The sequence below is a fragment of the Schistocerca nitens genome, chromosome 7, assembly GCF_023898315.1.
Source record: "Schistocerca nitens isolate TAMUIC-IGC-003100 chromosome 7, iqSchNite1.1, whole genome shotgun sequence".
Classification (NCBI taxonomy): Eukaryota; Metazoa; Arthropoda; class Insecta; order Orthoptera; family Acrididae; genus Schistocerca; species Schistocerca nitens.
Window position 1 is genome coordinate 519,002,526 of NC_064620.1, and position 17,088 is coordinate 519,019,613.

The 17,088-nt window shown below is 44.3% G+C and overlaps 1 protein-coding gene across 1 annotated transcript in view; it reads left to right on the forward strand.

Moving 5' to 3' along the window:
* The first annotated feature begins 1,082 nt into the window (after positions 1-1,082).
* LOC126195719 (facilitated trehalose transporter Tret1-like) overlaps positions 1,083-17,088 on the forward strand; it is a 38,264-nt gene continuing 22,258 nt past the window's right edge. The window contains exons 1-2 of the mRNA XM_049934348.1: positions 1,083-1,142; positions 12,485-12,735. Of these exons, the coding sequence (XP_049790305.1) occupies positions 1,106-1,142; positions 12,485-12,735 (288 nt within the window). The 5' untranslated portion in view covers positions 1,083-1,105. The remainder of the gene's footprint in view (positions 1,143-12,484; positions 12,736-17,088) is intronic.

Below are 17,088 nucleotides of genomic sequence, written 5' to 3' on the forward strand. Positions count from 1 at the left end.
ACTCATTCTAATGAAAATAATTCGAATCAGATTGGCTCTTTAAAAACAGTGCTCATAGCACGATCCATATAAAAAACTTTTGTTGCTGATGCCTGGAGCCGAAATTAATTACGCACGAGTTGCGAAGAATATTATTTCAGGTAACATGCGTCAGTGTTGTGCGCGGCTGATATTCGGTGGTTTTAATGATCATTTTGCTGAAGATAACTGTTTCCATCATAATCAATAGTTGTATAGAATCTGTTGTATGACCTGTGATTTAGTGACACTTACACAACTTACAGACAACACTTTAACACAACGTTAACTTGGATTTCTTTAGCAACTTGACCAAATCTTTAGCCGGGAGAAAAAATTATTTTGTGATTACTCATTGTAATGTAATAACATTATCATTTTCTTTAACAAATTAGTTAAATACCAAACCACTTAATAACACAGCGAACGCCACAATAGGTTGGTTAAATTGGATTAAAAAAATCGCCATCTTCTCACTTTTCACAAAGTGTACCTGGTGATCCGTCTGGAATGACGTGCTTGGCGACTAGAAGTAAAATCCCGGTCGACTTGTCCTCCTTCCCAGAGCTCGTTTCACTGACGAGATACCTTCTAAGGAGCAAAGCTATGATCGTTACCTCCTGTATCAATTCCAGTGAGGCGACTGGTTTACTGAATACTGTTCGCGTCTCCGATTTCGAAATTTTCAGCGGATTTCGGGAGTGTTATTTATAGCTGGTGTACCCAACGTCACTGTCGGTGAGTCCCCGCCGTGTCACGGCGTTGTGAAGTATATATGGTGTTTACCCGACGCTGAGGCGTCTGCGCGGAGTGGGAGTCAGTAGCAGCAGTCCACTTGGCGGGAGGAGCTCCTGCTCTGAGACGAGCGGTGCTGATGACCTACCTTATACCAAAAGATCCGCCTCCCTCCCCCCCCCCCTCCCACCACTCCTTTCTTCTCGCTCGAAGCGACTCACGCTGTTTTCTGGTGCGGCACCCGCGGGGCGAAGATCATGAGCGCGGGTCGCGGCGTCACTTATAAAAACGACGCCCGCGCCGGCGACGCCGCCACTTGCCGCCGACACGCAACTTGACGACGCCTCCCACCATGTCCGTGCTACGACAGTTCGCAGCCACCGTCATAGGTGAGTCGTTGGAAGTACGTCTGTCCAGCTCAACGTTTCCGTAACTGTGTAGCACGTGGTCTCTGGAGAGTTCCGTTCGGGGCAGGCAGGCATCCGGAGTTCCGGCTAAGATTTTCGACATCATAAGAAAGGCCACCTGGTCGTTTAGTGGGAACCGACAGCTGTTTCTGCAGTCTTTGCAATTTGCTCAAAGTAGTGCCCTTTCGCGGCGGTGATAGTCGTAATGATTGAAAGAACTTCTCAAGGTTTCAAACACGTGCGTCGCATACCATATGCGAAATAGCAGTCCCTATGTTTTGAGGAAGGACGGTGTCGCGTTCCCTCGGACATGCGTACGTGTTTATTCGCCAATACCAGGCTCTCGACTCTCAATAAAAATGTTCTTCCTGGATCTACATCTACATCTACATCTACATGGATACTCTGCAAATCACATTCAAGTGCCTGGCAGAGGGTTCATCGAATCACCTTCACAATTCTCTATTATTCCCATCCCGTATAGCGCGCGGAAAGAATGAACACCTATATCTTTCCGTACAATCTCTGATTTCCTTATTTTACCGTAGGGATCGTCCCGCCCTATGTAGGTCGCTGTCAACAAAATATTTTCGCATTGGGAGGAGAAAGTTAGTGATTGGAATTTCGTGAGAGGATTTCGTCGCAACGAAAAACGCCTTTCTTTTAATAATTTCCAGCCCAAATCCTGTATCATTTCTGTGACACTCTCTCCCATATTTCGCGATAATACAAAACGTGCTGCCTTTCTTTCAACTTTTTCGACGTACTCCGTCAGTCCTATCCGGTTAAGGATCCCACAATGCGCAGGAATATTCTAAAAGAGGACGGACAAGCGTAGTGTAGGCAGTCTCCTTAGTAGACTGTTACATTTTCTAAGTGTCCTGCCAATAAAACGCAGACTTTGGTTAGCCTTCCCACAACATTTTCTACGTGTTCCTTCCAATTTAAGTTGTTCGTAATTGTAATACCTAGGTATTTAGTTAACTTTACGGCTTTTAGACTACACTGATTTATCGTGTAACCGAAGTTTAACGAGTTCCTTTTAGCACTCATGTGGATGACCTCGCTCTTGTCGTTATTTAGGGTCAACTGCCACTTTTGGCACCCCTCAGATATCTTTTCTAAATCGTTTTGCAGTTTGTTTTGATTTTCTGATGACTTTATTGGTCAATAAACGACAGGGTCATCTGCAAACAACCGTAGACGGCTGCTCAGATTGTCTCCCAAATCGTTTATATAGATAAGGAACAGCAAAGGGCCTATAACACTACCTTGGGGAACGCCTGAAATCACTTCTGTTTTACTCGATGACTTTCCGTCAGTTACTACGAACTGTGACCTCTCTGACAGGAAATCGCAAATCCAGTCAAATAACTGAGACGATATTCCATAAGCACCCAATTTTACTACGAGTCGCTTGTGTGGTACAGTGTCAAAAGCCTTCCGGAAATCCAGGAATACGGAATCGATCTGAAATCCCTTGTCAAAAGCACTCAGCACTTCATGTGAATAAAGAGCTAGCTGTGTTTCACAGGAACGATGTTTTCTAAACCCATGTTGACTGCGTGCCAATAGACCGTTTCCATCGAGGTAATTCATATTGTTCGAACACAATATATGTTCTAAAATCCTGCTGCATATCGACGTTAACAATATGGGCCTTTAATTTAGTGGATTGCTCCTACTACCTTTCTTTAATATTGGTGTGACCTGTGCAACTTTTCAGTTTTTGGGTACTGATCTTTCGTCGAGCGAACAGTTGTATATGATTGTTAAGTATGGAGCTAATGCATCAGCATACTCCGAAAGGAACCTAATTGGTATACAGTCTGGACCAGAAGACTTGCTTTTATCAAGTGATTTGAGGTGCTTCACTACTCCGAGGAGATTTACTTCTACGATACTCATGTTGGCAGCTGTTTCATTATTCGAATTCTAGACTATTTACTTCGTCTTCTTTTGTGAAGGCATTTCGGGAGGTCGTGTTTAGCAAATCTGCTTTGTCAGCACTGGCTTCGATGGGAATACCTGTAACGTACGAGTGCAGGTTGTGACACAGGGACGAACATATTGAATTTGGATCTGGCCGTGATTCGTGCATGGATAGCAGGTGAGGTTAAGGCGACCGCTCGCTTAAAGCGGGAGACCCGGGTTCGAGTCCCCATCCAGCACAAAATTCGTTGTCGTCATTACAATATACAGGCGATGCTGGTTCATTTTCACAATTGCGGATAAATTTCGCCACGTGGGGTTGTCGCGTGGTTTGAGGCGCCATGTCACGGGCTGCGCGGCCCCTCCCGCCGGAGGTTCGAGTCCTCCCTCGGGCATGGGTGTGTGTCTTGTTCTTAGCATAAGTTAGTTTAAGTAGTGTGTAAGTCTAGGGACCGATGACCTCCGCAATTTGGTCCCTAGGGTATTCACACACATATGAACATCAACAAAAGCGTAACGAGGATAATGGAATGTAGTCGAATTAAATCGGGTAATGCTGCGGTAATTAGATTAGGAAATGATACGCTTAGAGTAGTAAAGGAGTTTTGCTATTTGGGGAGCAAAATAACTGATGATGGTCGAAGTAGCGAGGATATAAAATGTAGACTGGCAATGGCAAGGAAAGCGTTTCTGAAGAAGAGAAATTTGTTAACATGGAAGTGCAACATGGACGATAAATAGTTTAGACAAGAAGAGAATAGAAGCTTTCGAAATGTGGTGCTACAGAAGAATGCTGAAGATTAGATGGGTAGATCACATAACTAATGCGAGAAGAGAAATTTGTGGCACAACTTGGCTAGAAGAGGGATCGGTTGGTGGGGCATATTCTGAGGCATCAAGGGATCACCAATTTAGTATTGGAGGGCAGCGTGTAGGCTAAATTATCGTAGAGGGAGACCAAGAGATGAATATAGTAAACAGATTCAGAAGGATGTAGGTTGCAGTAAGTACTGGGAGATGAAGAAGCTTGCACAGGATAGAGTAGCATGGAGAGCTGCATCAAACCAATCTCAGGACTGAAGACCACAACAACAACAACATGACCATTTTGAATAAATTTCCTGCATTCTAAAAGAATCCACTAAACTTCATGTTGCCTCGAGAACATAGTTTGTCGAACAGAATTCTGAGTGTACTGTAGTCTTCTTATGTACAACTTTTACTTATTTCCCACGATCGCTAAGTTAGTACATTACTAGGTTGGTGCCTCTATCTTGTGCGCATTGTAGGTTCTTATTGTGACAGAGTGGTGTAAACCATTATATGATGTAACTGTCAATACACGGTTTTGTACATCTGAAGATCGCATTTTATTTTGCCGAACTGGTAATCCAGTATTATATGAACATAGAGATCATGGCAGTGAAACAAAAGATTTTCATAAAAAGGCTACAGTACAAATTTTTAGATCGACTATTGCACCGACTGATCATGTCAGTTAACTAAAATTTCATGTTGTACTTTATATGAAGCGTCGTGTTTTTTTTTTTTTTCTGTGCATGATGAGAACACTCCTAAGCCGAAATCTGATTCCCAAAATTCAACTTTTGTATCAGTTACTTACGCCTGCAGAACAGAGTGGAAAATGATTTTTTACTTCCTTAAAGCGATTATTAATGGTTCTGTCGACAGTTGCAGGCTCAAAACTTGGCGTAATAAATACTGCAACTGTTGACGGAACCATTAATAAACGATTTAAGGAATTTGATAGAGTTTCTGTTCCTTGTCAACGAAATGTTGAAATTGAAGAAAAATGCTGACTTGTTGAAACTGAAATATTATTTTATTTCCTTCAACAAGGAACGCAACTTAAGAAATAAAATCTTTAATTAACTTTATTAGTGACATTATTCCTATTTTTAGCACTAAGTTATTATTATTCACAAAACCAAACAGCCCTTTTGTAAAACTTCTTTGAAGTTAGGAAGGTAGGAGATGAGATACTGGCAGAAATAAACCTGTGAGGATGGAAGGTGAGTCGTGGACGGGTAACTCAGAGCACATACACGAGACTGGTGAAGCTCTCTGGTATGAATCCCGATGCGACACACATATGGAGTCTCATATCAGCGCACATTCCACTTTAGAATAAAAATTAATTGTGGAAATAGACTTCTTATATGTACATTAAAATTTATTGACTCTCAAATAACTTTTGGGATTATGAACAGGATTCTAGTACAGAATACGTGACTAAAGTCAACAACTATCACATTTACACATTTACAATGTGATTTGCGGGGCGTCCATGTAGATGCAGATGGACTATACTGGCACACACGAAGATTAAATTCCAAAAAATGTTCAGATGTGTGTGAAATCTTATGGGACTTAACTGCTAACGTCATCCGTCCCTAAGCTTACACGCTACTTAACCTAAATTATCCTAAGGAGGAACTCACACACCCACGCCCGAGGGAGGACTCGAACCTCCGCCGGGATCAGCCGCACAGTCCATGACTGCAGCGCCCTAGACCGCTCGGCTAATCCCTATTAAATTCCAACAAATGTATTAAATCGCAGTGGATGAGATACTGATTGCATACATTTACAAATGTAGTAAAACAGTACAAGCGCGGAGTCTGCAGTACGTTGAGCTGCAGTTGTCATCGTACTTAATGGTACTGCGTAATCATTGTTCGCTTACAAATTGCTCTAATATAATTGTTCCTTCCACGCAGAAGCACTGTAGGGCACTGCTGAAACATACCGCGCTGCAGTAAGCCTATTACATGTCCGTCCGAGGCTTATTTCCAGTAACTTTTCAAAAGCTTATCCTCTCTTCCGCTCCAAGGCACTGACAGTCTAAAAGATAGTGACTGACTGCCGGCCATTCCTCTCTTGGCTCGGTCACTTCGCGCCCTTGAACCTCGTGCTTAGGCGCGCTAACCACCTCCTTTACACGAGAGACGGCACTCAGTTTTTCCTTCCCTAACAATAAATTTCCACCTATCGATGCACGACTCAGTAATAGGACCAACTTATTTTCTACACGACAATCACACACACACAAATATTCACCGTTACTACAAACAGCGAAAAGAAATGTACGTTTTCAAAATCGTTCTTCATTTTCGTATCAATATTTCACATCAATAGCGCACTTTTGTTGAAGAAGTCTTTCTTCTCCTGCGCCAGTCAATTCCTGATAGCTTTTTGACGTAGGCCATCTAGTGCAGTTTTACTTCACCTGAAGATGACGAATAGCAGCCGTGTCGAAATGTTGCGACAACACGATGCCACTACTCTGCAGGTAACCTGACAAGATTATATAAATGAAATTTGCCGAGAAAGCCTACAATCCCACGTAATTCTTCCACTTTATCCACTAGCGTGTCACTGAAGTTAAACACCTCACTGTTCTGCTTCTAGCATTCTTCGTCACCTCCACCTTTGCCGTGTATATCCCTGCTGTGCAGATAAAAGGCAGTGAATTACAAAAATTAAATGATACGAGGAAAATGAAACATTCATTCGACAGAAATGTTACTACTAGCAGCGATTCCATTATTGTTTTAACGTACAAGCAGCCATATCGTAAGACTTTTTCCGTCGCTATAGGCTACACAAGCGAGCGTTCCCCGTACTCCATACAACGTAAAAGCATATCGTAGAGCGTACAGATTAGCAGTACTCTACAAGGGTCCAAACAGGAACGTTAATCACGGGTAAATGTCTCCTCTTCAACCCCACGACTGGCCTTTTCCGTCCTTAGGCGCTGTTGTCATGTAATATCAAAAAGCTGAGAAATATGTCGGCTGTGACAATCCAAACGGGACACACCTCATGTCCCAAGCTCGCATCAGTTCTGCTAAACATCACAGCCATCGTTTTCTTGTCAGTGGAACCACAGCACGTGAACCCCATACACACATGGTACTGAGCGTCGCGACCATAGGTTACACATAAGATGTAAACTCCTTTTTTACATCTGCAATCCTTCTGTAGGCAATGATACAATCAATTAGAAATTATTATGGTGATAAGAATATCTGTCATGCGTTTGTTACGAGGCAACAAAAACAATGTGCCCAGACAAGACTGTTCATGGTAGACATAAAACGGCGTATACGAAAAAATATCTGTGTCGGGAAGTTTTATACAGCATCAGGAGTAATTTGAGACGAATCAGTAAATTTGTAGTAAAACAATAGCTCTATACATAATATCATAATAGGAAGAAGAACAATCTACATAAAGACCTCAAATCATTTACCGTGGATCAAAAAAGGGATCCAATATTCAGGTGCATACGTTTATCAGCAACCATAAAAGACTTGGTTCCAGATAAAGCACAGTTTAAACGGGGTTTGAGAGGCTTTCTCGCTAGGCAACTCCTTCTACTCCAGAGATGAATATCTTAACAAGGACTAACAACTTGAGTAAAAACTTCTGCTAGATTTGAGTTTTGACAACATTTGATCACTACAGTCAAGTAAGATATTTTGTGTTTGATAAATGTATTAAAAGTGCCTAACTATGTTTCATTCTGACAGTGTATATATTCTGTAAATATTATCAGTTCCCGTTTACTGTAATGTATTCGTATATTTTGAGAAGCTATTGATAAATGATCAGGGAAGTGAGTATTATACTCAAAAGTTCTACGTTTTTTATTTTATACTTTCTGACATGTTCCACACCCACGAGAATCACCTCATTTTTGCGTCTATTAAAAGAAAACTAGATCTAAAATAATCTTACGACCGTTAAAAGTGATGTGGGGCTATATACTTCAACCAAACATAAAAACATACTTGGGAAGAAAGAGAGTTCAAAAATGGTTCAAATGGCTCTGAGCACTATGGGACTTAACTTCTCAGGTCATCAGTCCCCTAGAACTTAGAACTACTTAAACCTAACTAACCTAAGGACATCACACACATCCATGCCCGAGGCAGGATTCGAACCTGCGACCGTAACCGCCGCGCGGAGAAAGAGAGTGATAGGAGAGAGAGAGAGAGAGAGAGAGAGAGAGAGAGAGAGAGAGAGAAGAGTAGGGGGGGGGGGGGATTTGGGACTGCAGCCACTGCATCAACTTGCCTTAAGATTTACAGAAACATACGTTCTGTTACTGGACGAAAACGTATCTGTTTAGTGTTTCAAGAAACTGCAGTTTCAAGGAACAGAGCACTTTCCGAAATATTTACACAACTGTGTAGCAGATCAGCAGAGAAGCAGGGCAGTATAGCAGTAGTTTACCTATGATTCAAGGAAAATTGTTAAATAAACGCCGGCCGGTGTGGCCGTGCGGTTCTAGGCGCTTCAGTCTGGAACCGCGTGACCGCTACGGTCGCAGGTTCGAATCCTGCCTCGGGCATGGATGTGTGTGATGTCCTTAGGTTATTTAGGTTTAAGTAGTTCTAAGTTATAGGGGACTGATGACCACAGATGTTAAGTTCCATAGTGCTCAGAGCCATTTGGTAAATAAACCTAAACATAAATATCTGGTTGTACGAACGGCGAATCGTAAGCAAAGTGTGGTCGACAAGGAATGGCATAAGTAAAACATGGCAAGACAAATCCTTAAAAACTGCAGATTCTCACTCCAAAAATGGTTCAAATGGCTCTGAACACTATGGGACTCAACTGCTGAGGTCATTAGTCCCCTAGAACTTAGAACTCGTTAAACCTAACTAACCTAAGGACATCACAAACATCCATGCCCGAGGCAGGATTCGAACCTGCGACCGTAGCGGATTCTCACTCCGTTTCCTAGATGTTACCTACACCATCCGGGCATTCCAAAGAAACTTTCTACATGTTGTGCAGATTAGTGCCCACCTGGACCTACCTAAACACAGAGTTTCTTCTCATTCTACTTTTGGGCCGTGAGACGTTCACGTCTGAGGCTCTTTTGCCGCAGGAGTTCGTAACTGTGTTGCCTGCTGTGCGTCCGGCACTCAAAGTGTGGTTCTCCTAAAGAGAGTTCGGTGGACTGCCTGCACTGATCTCCCCCCCCCCCCCCCCCCCCTGGTCAGTCCTTCTGAGAGCTCCAAGTCTGCTTTCTCTGGAGGCCGGGCGCGGTGGCCGGGCGGTTCTAGGCGTTTCAGTCCGGAACCGCGCGACTGCTACGGTCGCAGGTTCGAATCCTGCCTCGGGCATGGATGTGTGTGATGTCCTTAGGTTAGTTAGGTTTAACTAGTTCTAAGTTCTAGGGGACTGATGACCTCAGATGTTAAGTCCCATAGTGCTCAGAGCCATTTATGCTTTCTCTGGTTGCCTATAAGACACTGCTGTTCGCTCGAGCGTTGTCACGTCACACCACACCAATCTGCTTTCACTGTCCTCTTACTTATGAAAAGCATCCTAATTCGAAAAAAAATGTAAATTAAGACAATCGATTAATGACAATCGCTAGTACTGGTATGAATTACATTTTGCAGTGTCGATTACTTATTCGAGTATAGTGGGTCTTTCTGATTTTATATATGTTATGGGAACGTTTTGGAAATACGTGGCCTTTTTTTTTTCTTTGTACAACATAAATTCTGGGTATAACTGAGAGTGAGTCTCTTGGCTGTGCTAGCGTCGCTTCTTGAGCCCTTGATTAAGATCTGCATCTTTCAAAATAATAGGGGCATTCAATAAGTAACGCAACACATTGTTTTTTTTTTAATCTGGTGGGTTTTATTGAGGATTCCTATTCACCGCATTATTACCCACTCCTCTGGCTGCAAAACTCTATTTTTCAAAATAATCTCTGTTCAATATGACGGCCTTACGTCTCCTTACTGGGAGGGCATGCACGCCTGCATGGTACCATTCTACTGGTTAATGTCAGTGCCAACATCTTGGTGCATTAATTACCTCCCAATCAATAATCTCCCCAACCTCCCTGTACTCATTCCCATGGAGTGCATCGTTCATTGCGCGAAACGGATGGAAGTTGGAAGGTGCTATGTCTGGCCTGTATGGTAGACGAATAAGATCAGTCCAGTTACGTTTTGTGGCAAACTAACGGTCACGATCAGACTTGTAAAGCGCAAGCAATTCCGCACAGATGATCCTTCGATGCTCGTTATGGTCTTTTGGTAGCTGGCGACGAACCCAGAGGGCACACTACTTCGAGTATTTCAACTGGTTGATGGGTGTGTCAGCAGAAGCAACAGAGACTTCCAGCTGTGTGGCGAGATGTTTTATTGTGATCTGTCGATCACCTCGAATGAGAATGACCGTACATTCTAAATTTGCAGGAGTCACAGGTGTGCCAGAAATAGGACAGGTTTGCACGTCCTTGGTGCAATGATGACAGTTGCTTCAACCAGCGAGTCCACGTGCTTTGTTCACTGCCATGGCCCCGGTCGACATTCTGCAAGCGCCTATGAATATCTGTGATGCTCTGGTTTTCCGCCAAAAGAAACTCAGTTACAGCTCTATGCTTGTATCGCACCTCTCTTACAGATGTCTGTACCAAGGCTACATACAAGGCTGTGACGTATCGGAACTTCATGAGACCGTAGGGGCTCTAGCGGTAATACACTGCCGGCCGGAGTGGCCGTGCTGTTCTAGGCGCTACAGCGCTACAGTCTGGAACCGAGCGACCGCTACGATCGCAGGTTCGAATCCTGCCTCGGGCATGGATGTGTGTGATGTCCTTAGGTTAGTTAGGTTTAATTAGTTCTAAGTTCTAGGCGACTGATGACCTCAGAAGTTAAGTCGCATAGTGCTCACAGCCATTTGAACCATTAAAATTGCTACACCACCAAGATGAGGTACTACAGACGCGAAATTTAACCGACAGGAAGAAGATGCTGTGATATGCAAATGATTAGCTTTTCAGAGCATTCACACAAGGTTGGCGCCGGTGGCGACATCTACAACGTGCTCACATGAGGAAAGTTTCCAACCGATTTCTCATACACAAACAGCAGTTGACCGGCGTTGCCTGGTGAAACGTTGTTGTGATGCCTCGTGTAAGGAGAAGAAATACGTACCATCACGTTTCCGACTTTGATAAAGGTCGGTTTGTAGCCTATCGCGATTGCGCTTTACCTTATCGCGACATTGCTGCTGGCGTTGGTCGAGATCCAATGACTATTAGCAGGATATGCAATCGGTGGATTCAGGAGGGTAATACGAAACGCCGTGCTGGATCCCAACGGCCTCGTTTCACTAGCAATCGAGATGACAGACAACTTATCCGCACGGATGTAACGGATCGTGCAGCCACGTCTCGATCCCTGAGTCAACATACGGGGACGTTTGGAAGACAACAGCCATCTGCATGAACAGTTCGACGACGTTTGCAGCAGCATGTACTATCAGCTCAGAGACCATGGCTGCGGTTACCACTGACGCTGCATCACAGACAGGAGCGCCTGCGATGGTGTACTCAACGACGAACCTGGGTGCACGAATGGCAAAACGTCATTTTTTCGAATGAATCCAGGTTCTGTTTACAGCATTATGATGGTCGCATCCGTGTTTGGCGACATCGCGGTGAACGCACATTGTAAGCGCGTATTCGTCATCGCCATACTGGCGTATCACCCGGCGTGATGGTATGAGGTGCCATTGGTTACACGTCTCGGTCACCTCTTGTTCGCAATGACGGCACTATGAACAGTTGACGTTACATTTCAGCTGTTTTACGACCCGTGGCTCTACCTTTCATTTGATCCCTGCGAAACCCTACATTTCGGGAGGATAATGTACGACCGCATGTTGCAGGTCCTGTACGTGCCTTTCTGGATACAGAAAATGTTCGACTGCTGCCCTGGCCAGCACATTCTCTAGATCTCTCACCAATTGAACACGTCTGGTCAATGGTGGCCGAGCAACTGGCTCGTCACATTACGCCAATCACTACTCTTGATGAACTGTGGTATCGTATTGAAGGTGCACGGGCAGCTGTACCTGTACACGGCATCCAAACTCTGACTCAATGCCCAGGCGTATCAAGGCCGTTATTACGGCCAGAGGTGGTTGTTCTGGGTACTGATTTGTCAGGATCTATGCACCCAAATTGCGCGAAAATGTAATCACATGTTAGCTCTAGTATAATATATTTGTACAATGAATACCCGTTTATCATCTGCATTTCTTCTTGGTGTAGCGATTTTAATGGCCAGTAGTGTATTCCACGATGTCCCACAACAAATTCCACATTTTTTTAACCTAAACTGGCCGAAAAAAGTATTGCTTATTGAACGCCCCTCGTATATTGGCCGTAGAGTGCCCTCATAGTTCACCATAGATGGGATCATTCACCTTTCGTCACAGTTTTACCGACGTATCTGGCTGTGTACGAAGGTAGAGTGGTCTCGTTGTACTGCGACGGTCTCAGACATAGACGGACGAGTACAGACGCCTTGCTGCGTGGTTTGCAGTGGACGTGTCGTGCTGCATGCTGTTCGGGGTGGTGGCCGGGTGGACGTCGTCGGCGCTGCCGCTGCTGCAGTCGGACGCCTCCCCGCTGGGGGTGCCGCTGACGGTGGAGGAGGGCTCGTGGGTGGGCGCCGTCAGCACGCTGACGGGCACCGTGGGCACGCCGCTGTTCGGGCTCTGCGTGGCGCGCTACGGCTGCAAGCCGTCCGCCTTCCTCGCCGCCGCCCTCATGCTCGTCAGCTGGGTGCTCATCGTGAGTATCCACACCGCCGGCCGGTAACGTTACAACTGTGTGACGGCGGCACACTACAAATGTTAAACTGAAGTTAAAAACAACTGGGTTGTTGGGCTGCGACATATTTCTTCAAACAATCGGCGTTTCGACCCCTCTGCTGGTGTCATCTTCAGGATCAAAAAATGGTTCAAATGGCTCTGAGCACTATGGGACTTAACATCTGAGGTCATCAGTCCCCTAGAACTTGGAACTACGTAAACCTAACTAACCTAAGGACATCACACACATACATACCCGAGGCAGGATTCGAACCTGAGACTGTAGCGGTCGCGCGGTTCCAGACTGAAGCCCCTAGAACCACTCGGCCACAGAGGCCGGCTCTTCAGGATCCTGTGGTGTCCACAGTAGACTGGGCACAGTGTCGCCTTCACTTATAATGGGAGTTCTCTACATCTACACCCATACTCCGCAAGCCACCTGACGGTGTGTGGCGGAAGGTACTTTGAGTACCTATATCGGTTCTCCCTTCTATTCCAGTCTCGTATTGTTCGTGGAAAGAAAGATTGTCGGTATGCCTCTGTGTGGCCTCTCTGATTTTATCCTCATGGTCTCTTCGCGAGATACACGTAGGAGGGAGCAACATACTGCTCGACTCCTCGGCCGCGCTAGATTAGCCGAGCGGTCTAGGGCGCTGCAGTCATGAACTGTGGGGCTGGTCCCGACGGAGGTTCGAGTCGTCCCTCGGGCATGCGTGTGTGTGTTTGTCCTTAGGATAATTTAGGTTAACTAGTGTATAAGCTTAGGGACTGATGACCTTAGCAGTTAGGTCCCATAAGATTTCACATACATTTGAATTTTTTTTTTTGTTTTGGCTCCTCGGTAAAGGTATGTTCTCTAAACTTCAACAAAAGCCCGTACCGAGCTACTGAGCGTCTCTCTTGCAGAGTCTTCCACTGGAGTTCATCTATCACCTCCGTAACGCTTTCGCGATTACTAAATGATCCTGTAACGAAGCGCGCTGCTCTCCGTTGGATCTTCTCTATCTCTTCTGTCAACCCTATCTGGTATGGATCCCACACCGGTGAGTAATAATCAAGCAGTGGGCGAACAAGTGTACAGTAACCTACTTCCTTTGTTTTCGGATTGCATTTCTTTAGGATTCTTCCAATGAATATCAGTATGGCATCTGCTTTACCGACGATTAATTTTATATGGTCATTCCATTTCAAATCACTCCTAATGCCTACTCCCAGGTAATTTATGGAATTAACTGCTTCCAGTTGCTGACCCGCTATATTGTAGCTAAATGATGATGGGTCTTTCATTTCATGCACTCGCAGCACATTACACTTGTCTACATTTAGACTGAATTGCCATTCCCTGCACTATGCGTCAATTAGTTGCAGATCCCCCTGCATTTCAGTACAATTTTCCATTGTTACAACCTCCCAATATACTACAGCATCATCCGCAAAACGCCTCAGTGAACTTAACCATGTTATCCATATATATATATATATATATATATATATATATATATATATATATATATATATATATATATATATATATTGTGAATAGGAATGTTCCTACGACACTCTCCTGCGGCACACCTGAAATCACTCTTACTTCGGAAGACTTCTCTTCATTGAGAATGACATGCTGCGTTCTGTTATCTAGGAACTCTTCAATCCAATCACACAATTGGTCTGATAGTCCATATGCTCTTACTTTGTTCATTAAACGACTGTGGGGAACTGTTCAAACGCCTTGCGGAAGTCAAGAAATACGGCATCTACCTGGGAACCCGTGTCTATGGCCTTCTAAACTGTACTTGTGCTGGAGAAGTGGGGTTATTGGGAAAAAATTTTGGGATACCATTGCTAGCTCACCGTCAGTGGATAGTAGGAGAAGATTTCCTGCGCTATCGACAAAGGAGGGGGTTACTAGCTAAAACTCCTGTGCCAACGTCATTAGTTAGAAATGGATTTTTCCCTCTTTTATGCTGGGAAAGAGTTACTGGTTAAAATTTCTCCTGCTGCAGTTGGTGGGCAGGTGACATTGGCTAGAAACGGAAGAGACGGGGCACGAGAGGGAGAATGTTTATCCAAAATATTATTGTCAGCAGATGCGGCTTCCAGGGCGCTGTTTGTGTTTCTCGCACGCTACGTGATGGCTGAGAACCACGATGTCGGAACCCTAGCCGTCCTCTCTATTGAAGTTACATGCATTCTTGGAAATTTCAATCGCTTCCCGGACTTTTCTTTGGTAAATGTTGATTTCCTCAGGCAGCACATGTACGTTATCCAAATCTGCGGCAAGGCCAGAATTCCCGTGATGTTCCGCTACTACCGATTTCATGCTTCGTTTGAGCCGCGTGTGGCTTTCGTGTTCCTTAATATGTCCTGTAACAATCCTTCCCTTTTCGTCTGTGCACGCTTAGCCGCAACCTCATGTCACTTCATAGACGCCCGCAGTGTGGAGGCAGGTTAGTGCATCCATTTTCCATCGGAAAAGTCCTTTACTTTGTTTTGACTGAAGACAGCGGTCTGAACACGATATTTTGGTAGGATTCTACTTTATACGATCTGTGAACGCAGAAACAAACGGTAACTTCCCCAGATGAAGCGCTAGAGAAATCCTCTTAATATGAGAACGCGACACTGGTCTCTGACAGTGCCCAGTTTACAGTCGACACCACAAGATCCTGAAGAGTATCAAAGCAGAAGGGTCGAAACGACGATTACTACAGATCGCCCCAAAATAGCACTGTTGGCTTACCTAGTATTCATTAATATTCAGTTCCGTAGTATTTACCTCTTTATTTATATGAATAGTTCTCATTCTCTCGTTCTGTACTATGCACTCCTATTAATTTTATGTTTTGCGTAATTCGAGCATACAGTGTTTCTTACCCTATTTCACCGTAATTCAAGATTTAGTTTGTTTACCTCTGTATCGGCGCTACAACTCAGTCCATGAATGTACATCTAAATCTATACTCTCCTGTACCTATATTACTATTTATCAAGCATTCAAATAGTTCACTTAGTGTGCCCTCCCCTGGTTCCCGTGTTCGATTCCCGGCGGGGTCAGGGATTTTCTCTGCCCCGTGATGACTGGGTGTTGTGTGATGTCCTTAGGTTAGTTAGGTTTAAGTAGTTCTCCGTTCTAGGGGACTGTTGACCATAGATGTTAAGTCCAATAGTGCTCAGAGCCATTTGAACCATTTTTTTTTTTAGTGTGCCCTCCCATATACATCTGAAACTCTTCTTTGTATCTACTCTTTTGCTATTTGAATGACAATACCGTCTATGCGATAAATGCTCCTAGGCTCGTCACATAATTTCATTAATTTATTATATAGTAGTTCGTCCTTAGTTGCCTTCACATAATTTTAATTTACTGTATTTAAAAAAAAAAATGGTTCAAATGGCTCTGAGCACTATGGGACTTAACAGCTGAGGTCATCAGTCCCCTAGAACTTAGAACTACTTAAACCTAACTAACCTACGGACATCACACACAGCCATGCCCGAGACAGGATTCGAACCTGCGACCGTAGCAGTCGCGCGGTTCCGGACTGAGCGCCTAGAACCGCGAGACCACCGCGGCCGGCTTTTCATTTTTCCCACGCAGCATTAACTAAATAAAGACTGCGCAGATTATTTTTCATGTAGATATCGCATTTCAATGTTGTTTGTTTGTGAGAAGGATAAACGTGTCAGGACTCGTCATCTATCGAACTTCAATTTCACATATACCGATACGGATGCTCGTGTGGTTTGAGTCCCACAAATCTCACCAGAATATGGAATCAGAAGGTGGGGGCCAGTGAAGTTGAAATAGAAAGAAGACTGGGATTCTTCGTCAGGGTAGTACAGGGGAAATTCAACAGCAGGAGAAAATGGTGTAACGGGGTAGGATTCTTTATGAATAGCAAGCTAGGGCAGAGAGTGAGTTACTTTAAACAGTTCAGTGATAGAGTAGCGCTCATCAAAATCGAGGGCAAACCAACATCAACCACAGTAGTTCAGGTGCTACATGCTGAAGTCGCTAGGACGGGATGAAGAGATAGAAAGTATAAGAGGATAGTGAACGGGTGATTCAGCATCTAAAGGGAGATGAATATGTTATAGCCATTGGAGATTAGGGTGCGGTTCTATGGGAAGGAATAGAAAGAAAGGCTACGCGGAAATATGGGCTTGGTAGTAGGAACGAGGGAGGAGAAACATTAACTGATTTCTACTATTAAATTCAGCTAGCAATAGCGAACACTCTATACAAAAATCTCAAGAGAAAGGGGTATACTTAGAAAAGGCCGGAAGACACAGGGAGATTTCAATTAGACTACGTCAGTGACAGTCATAC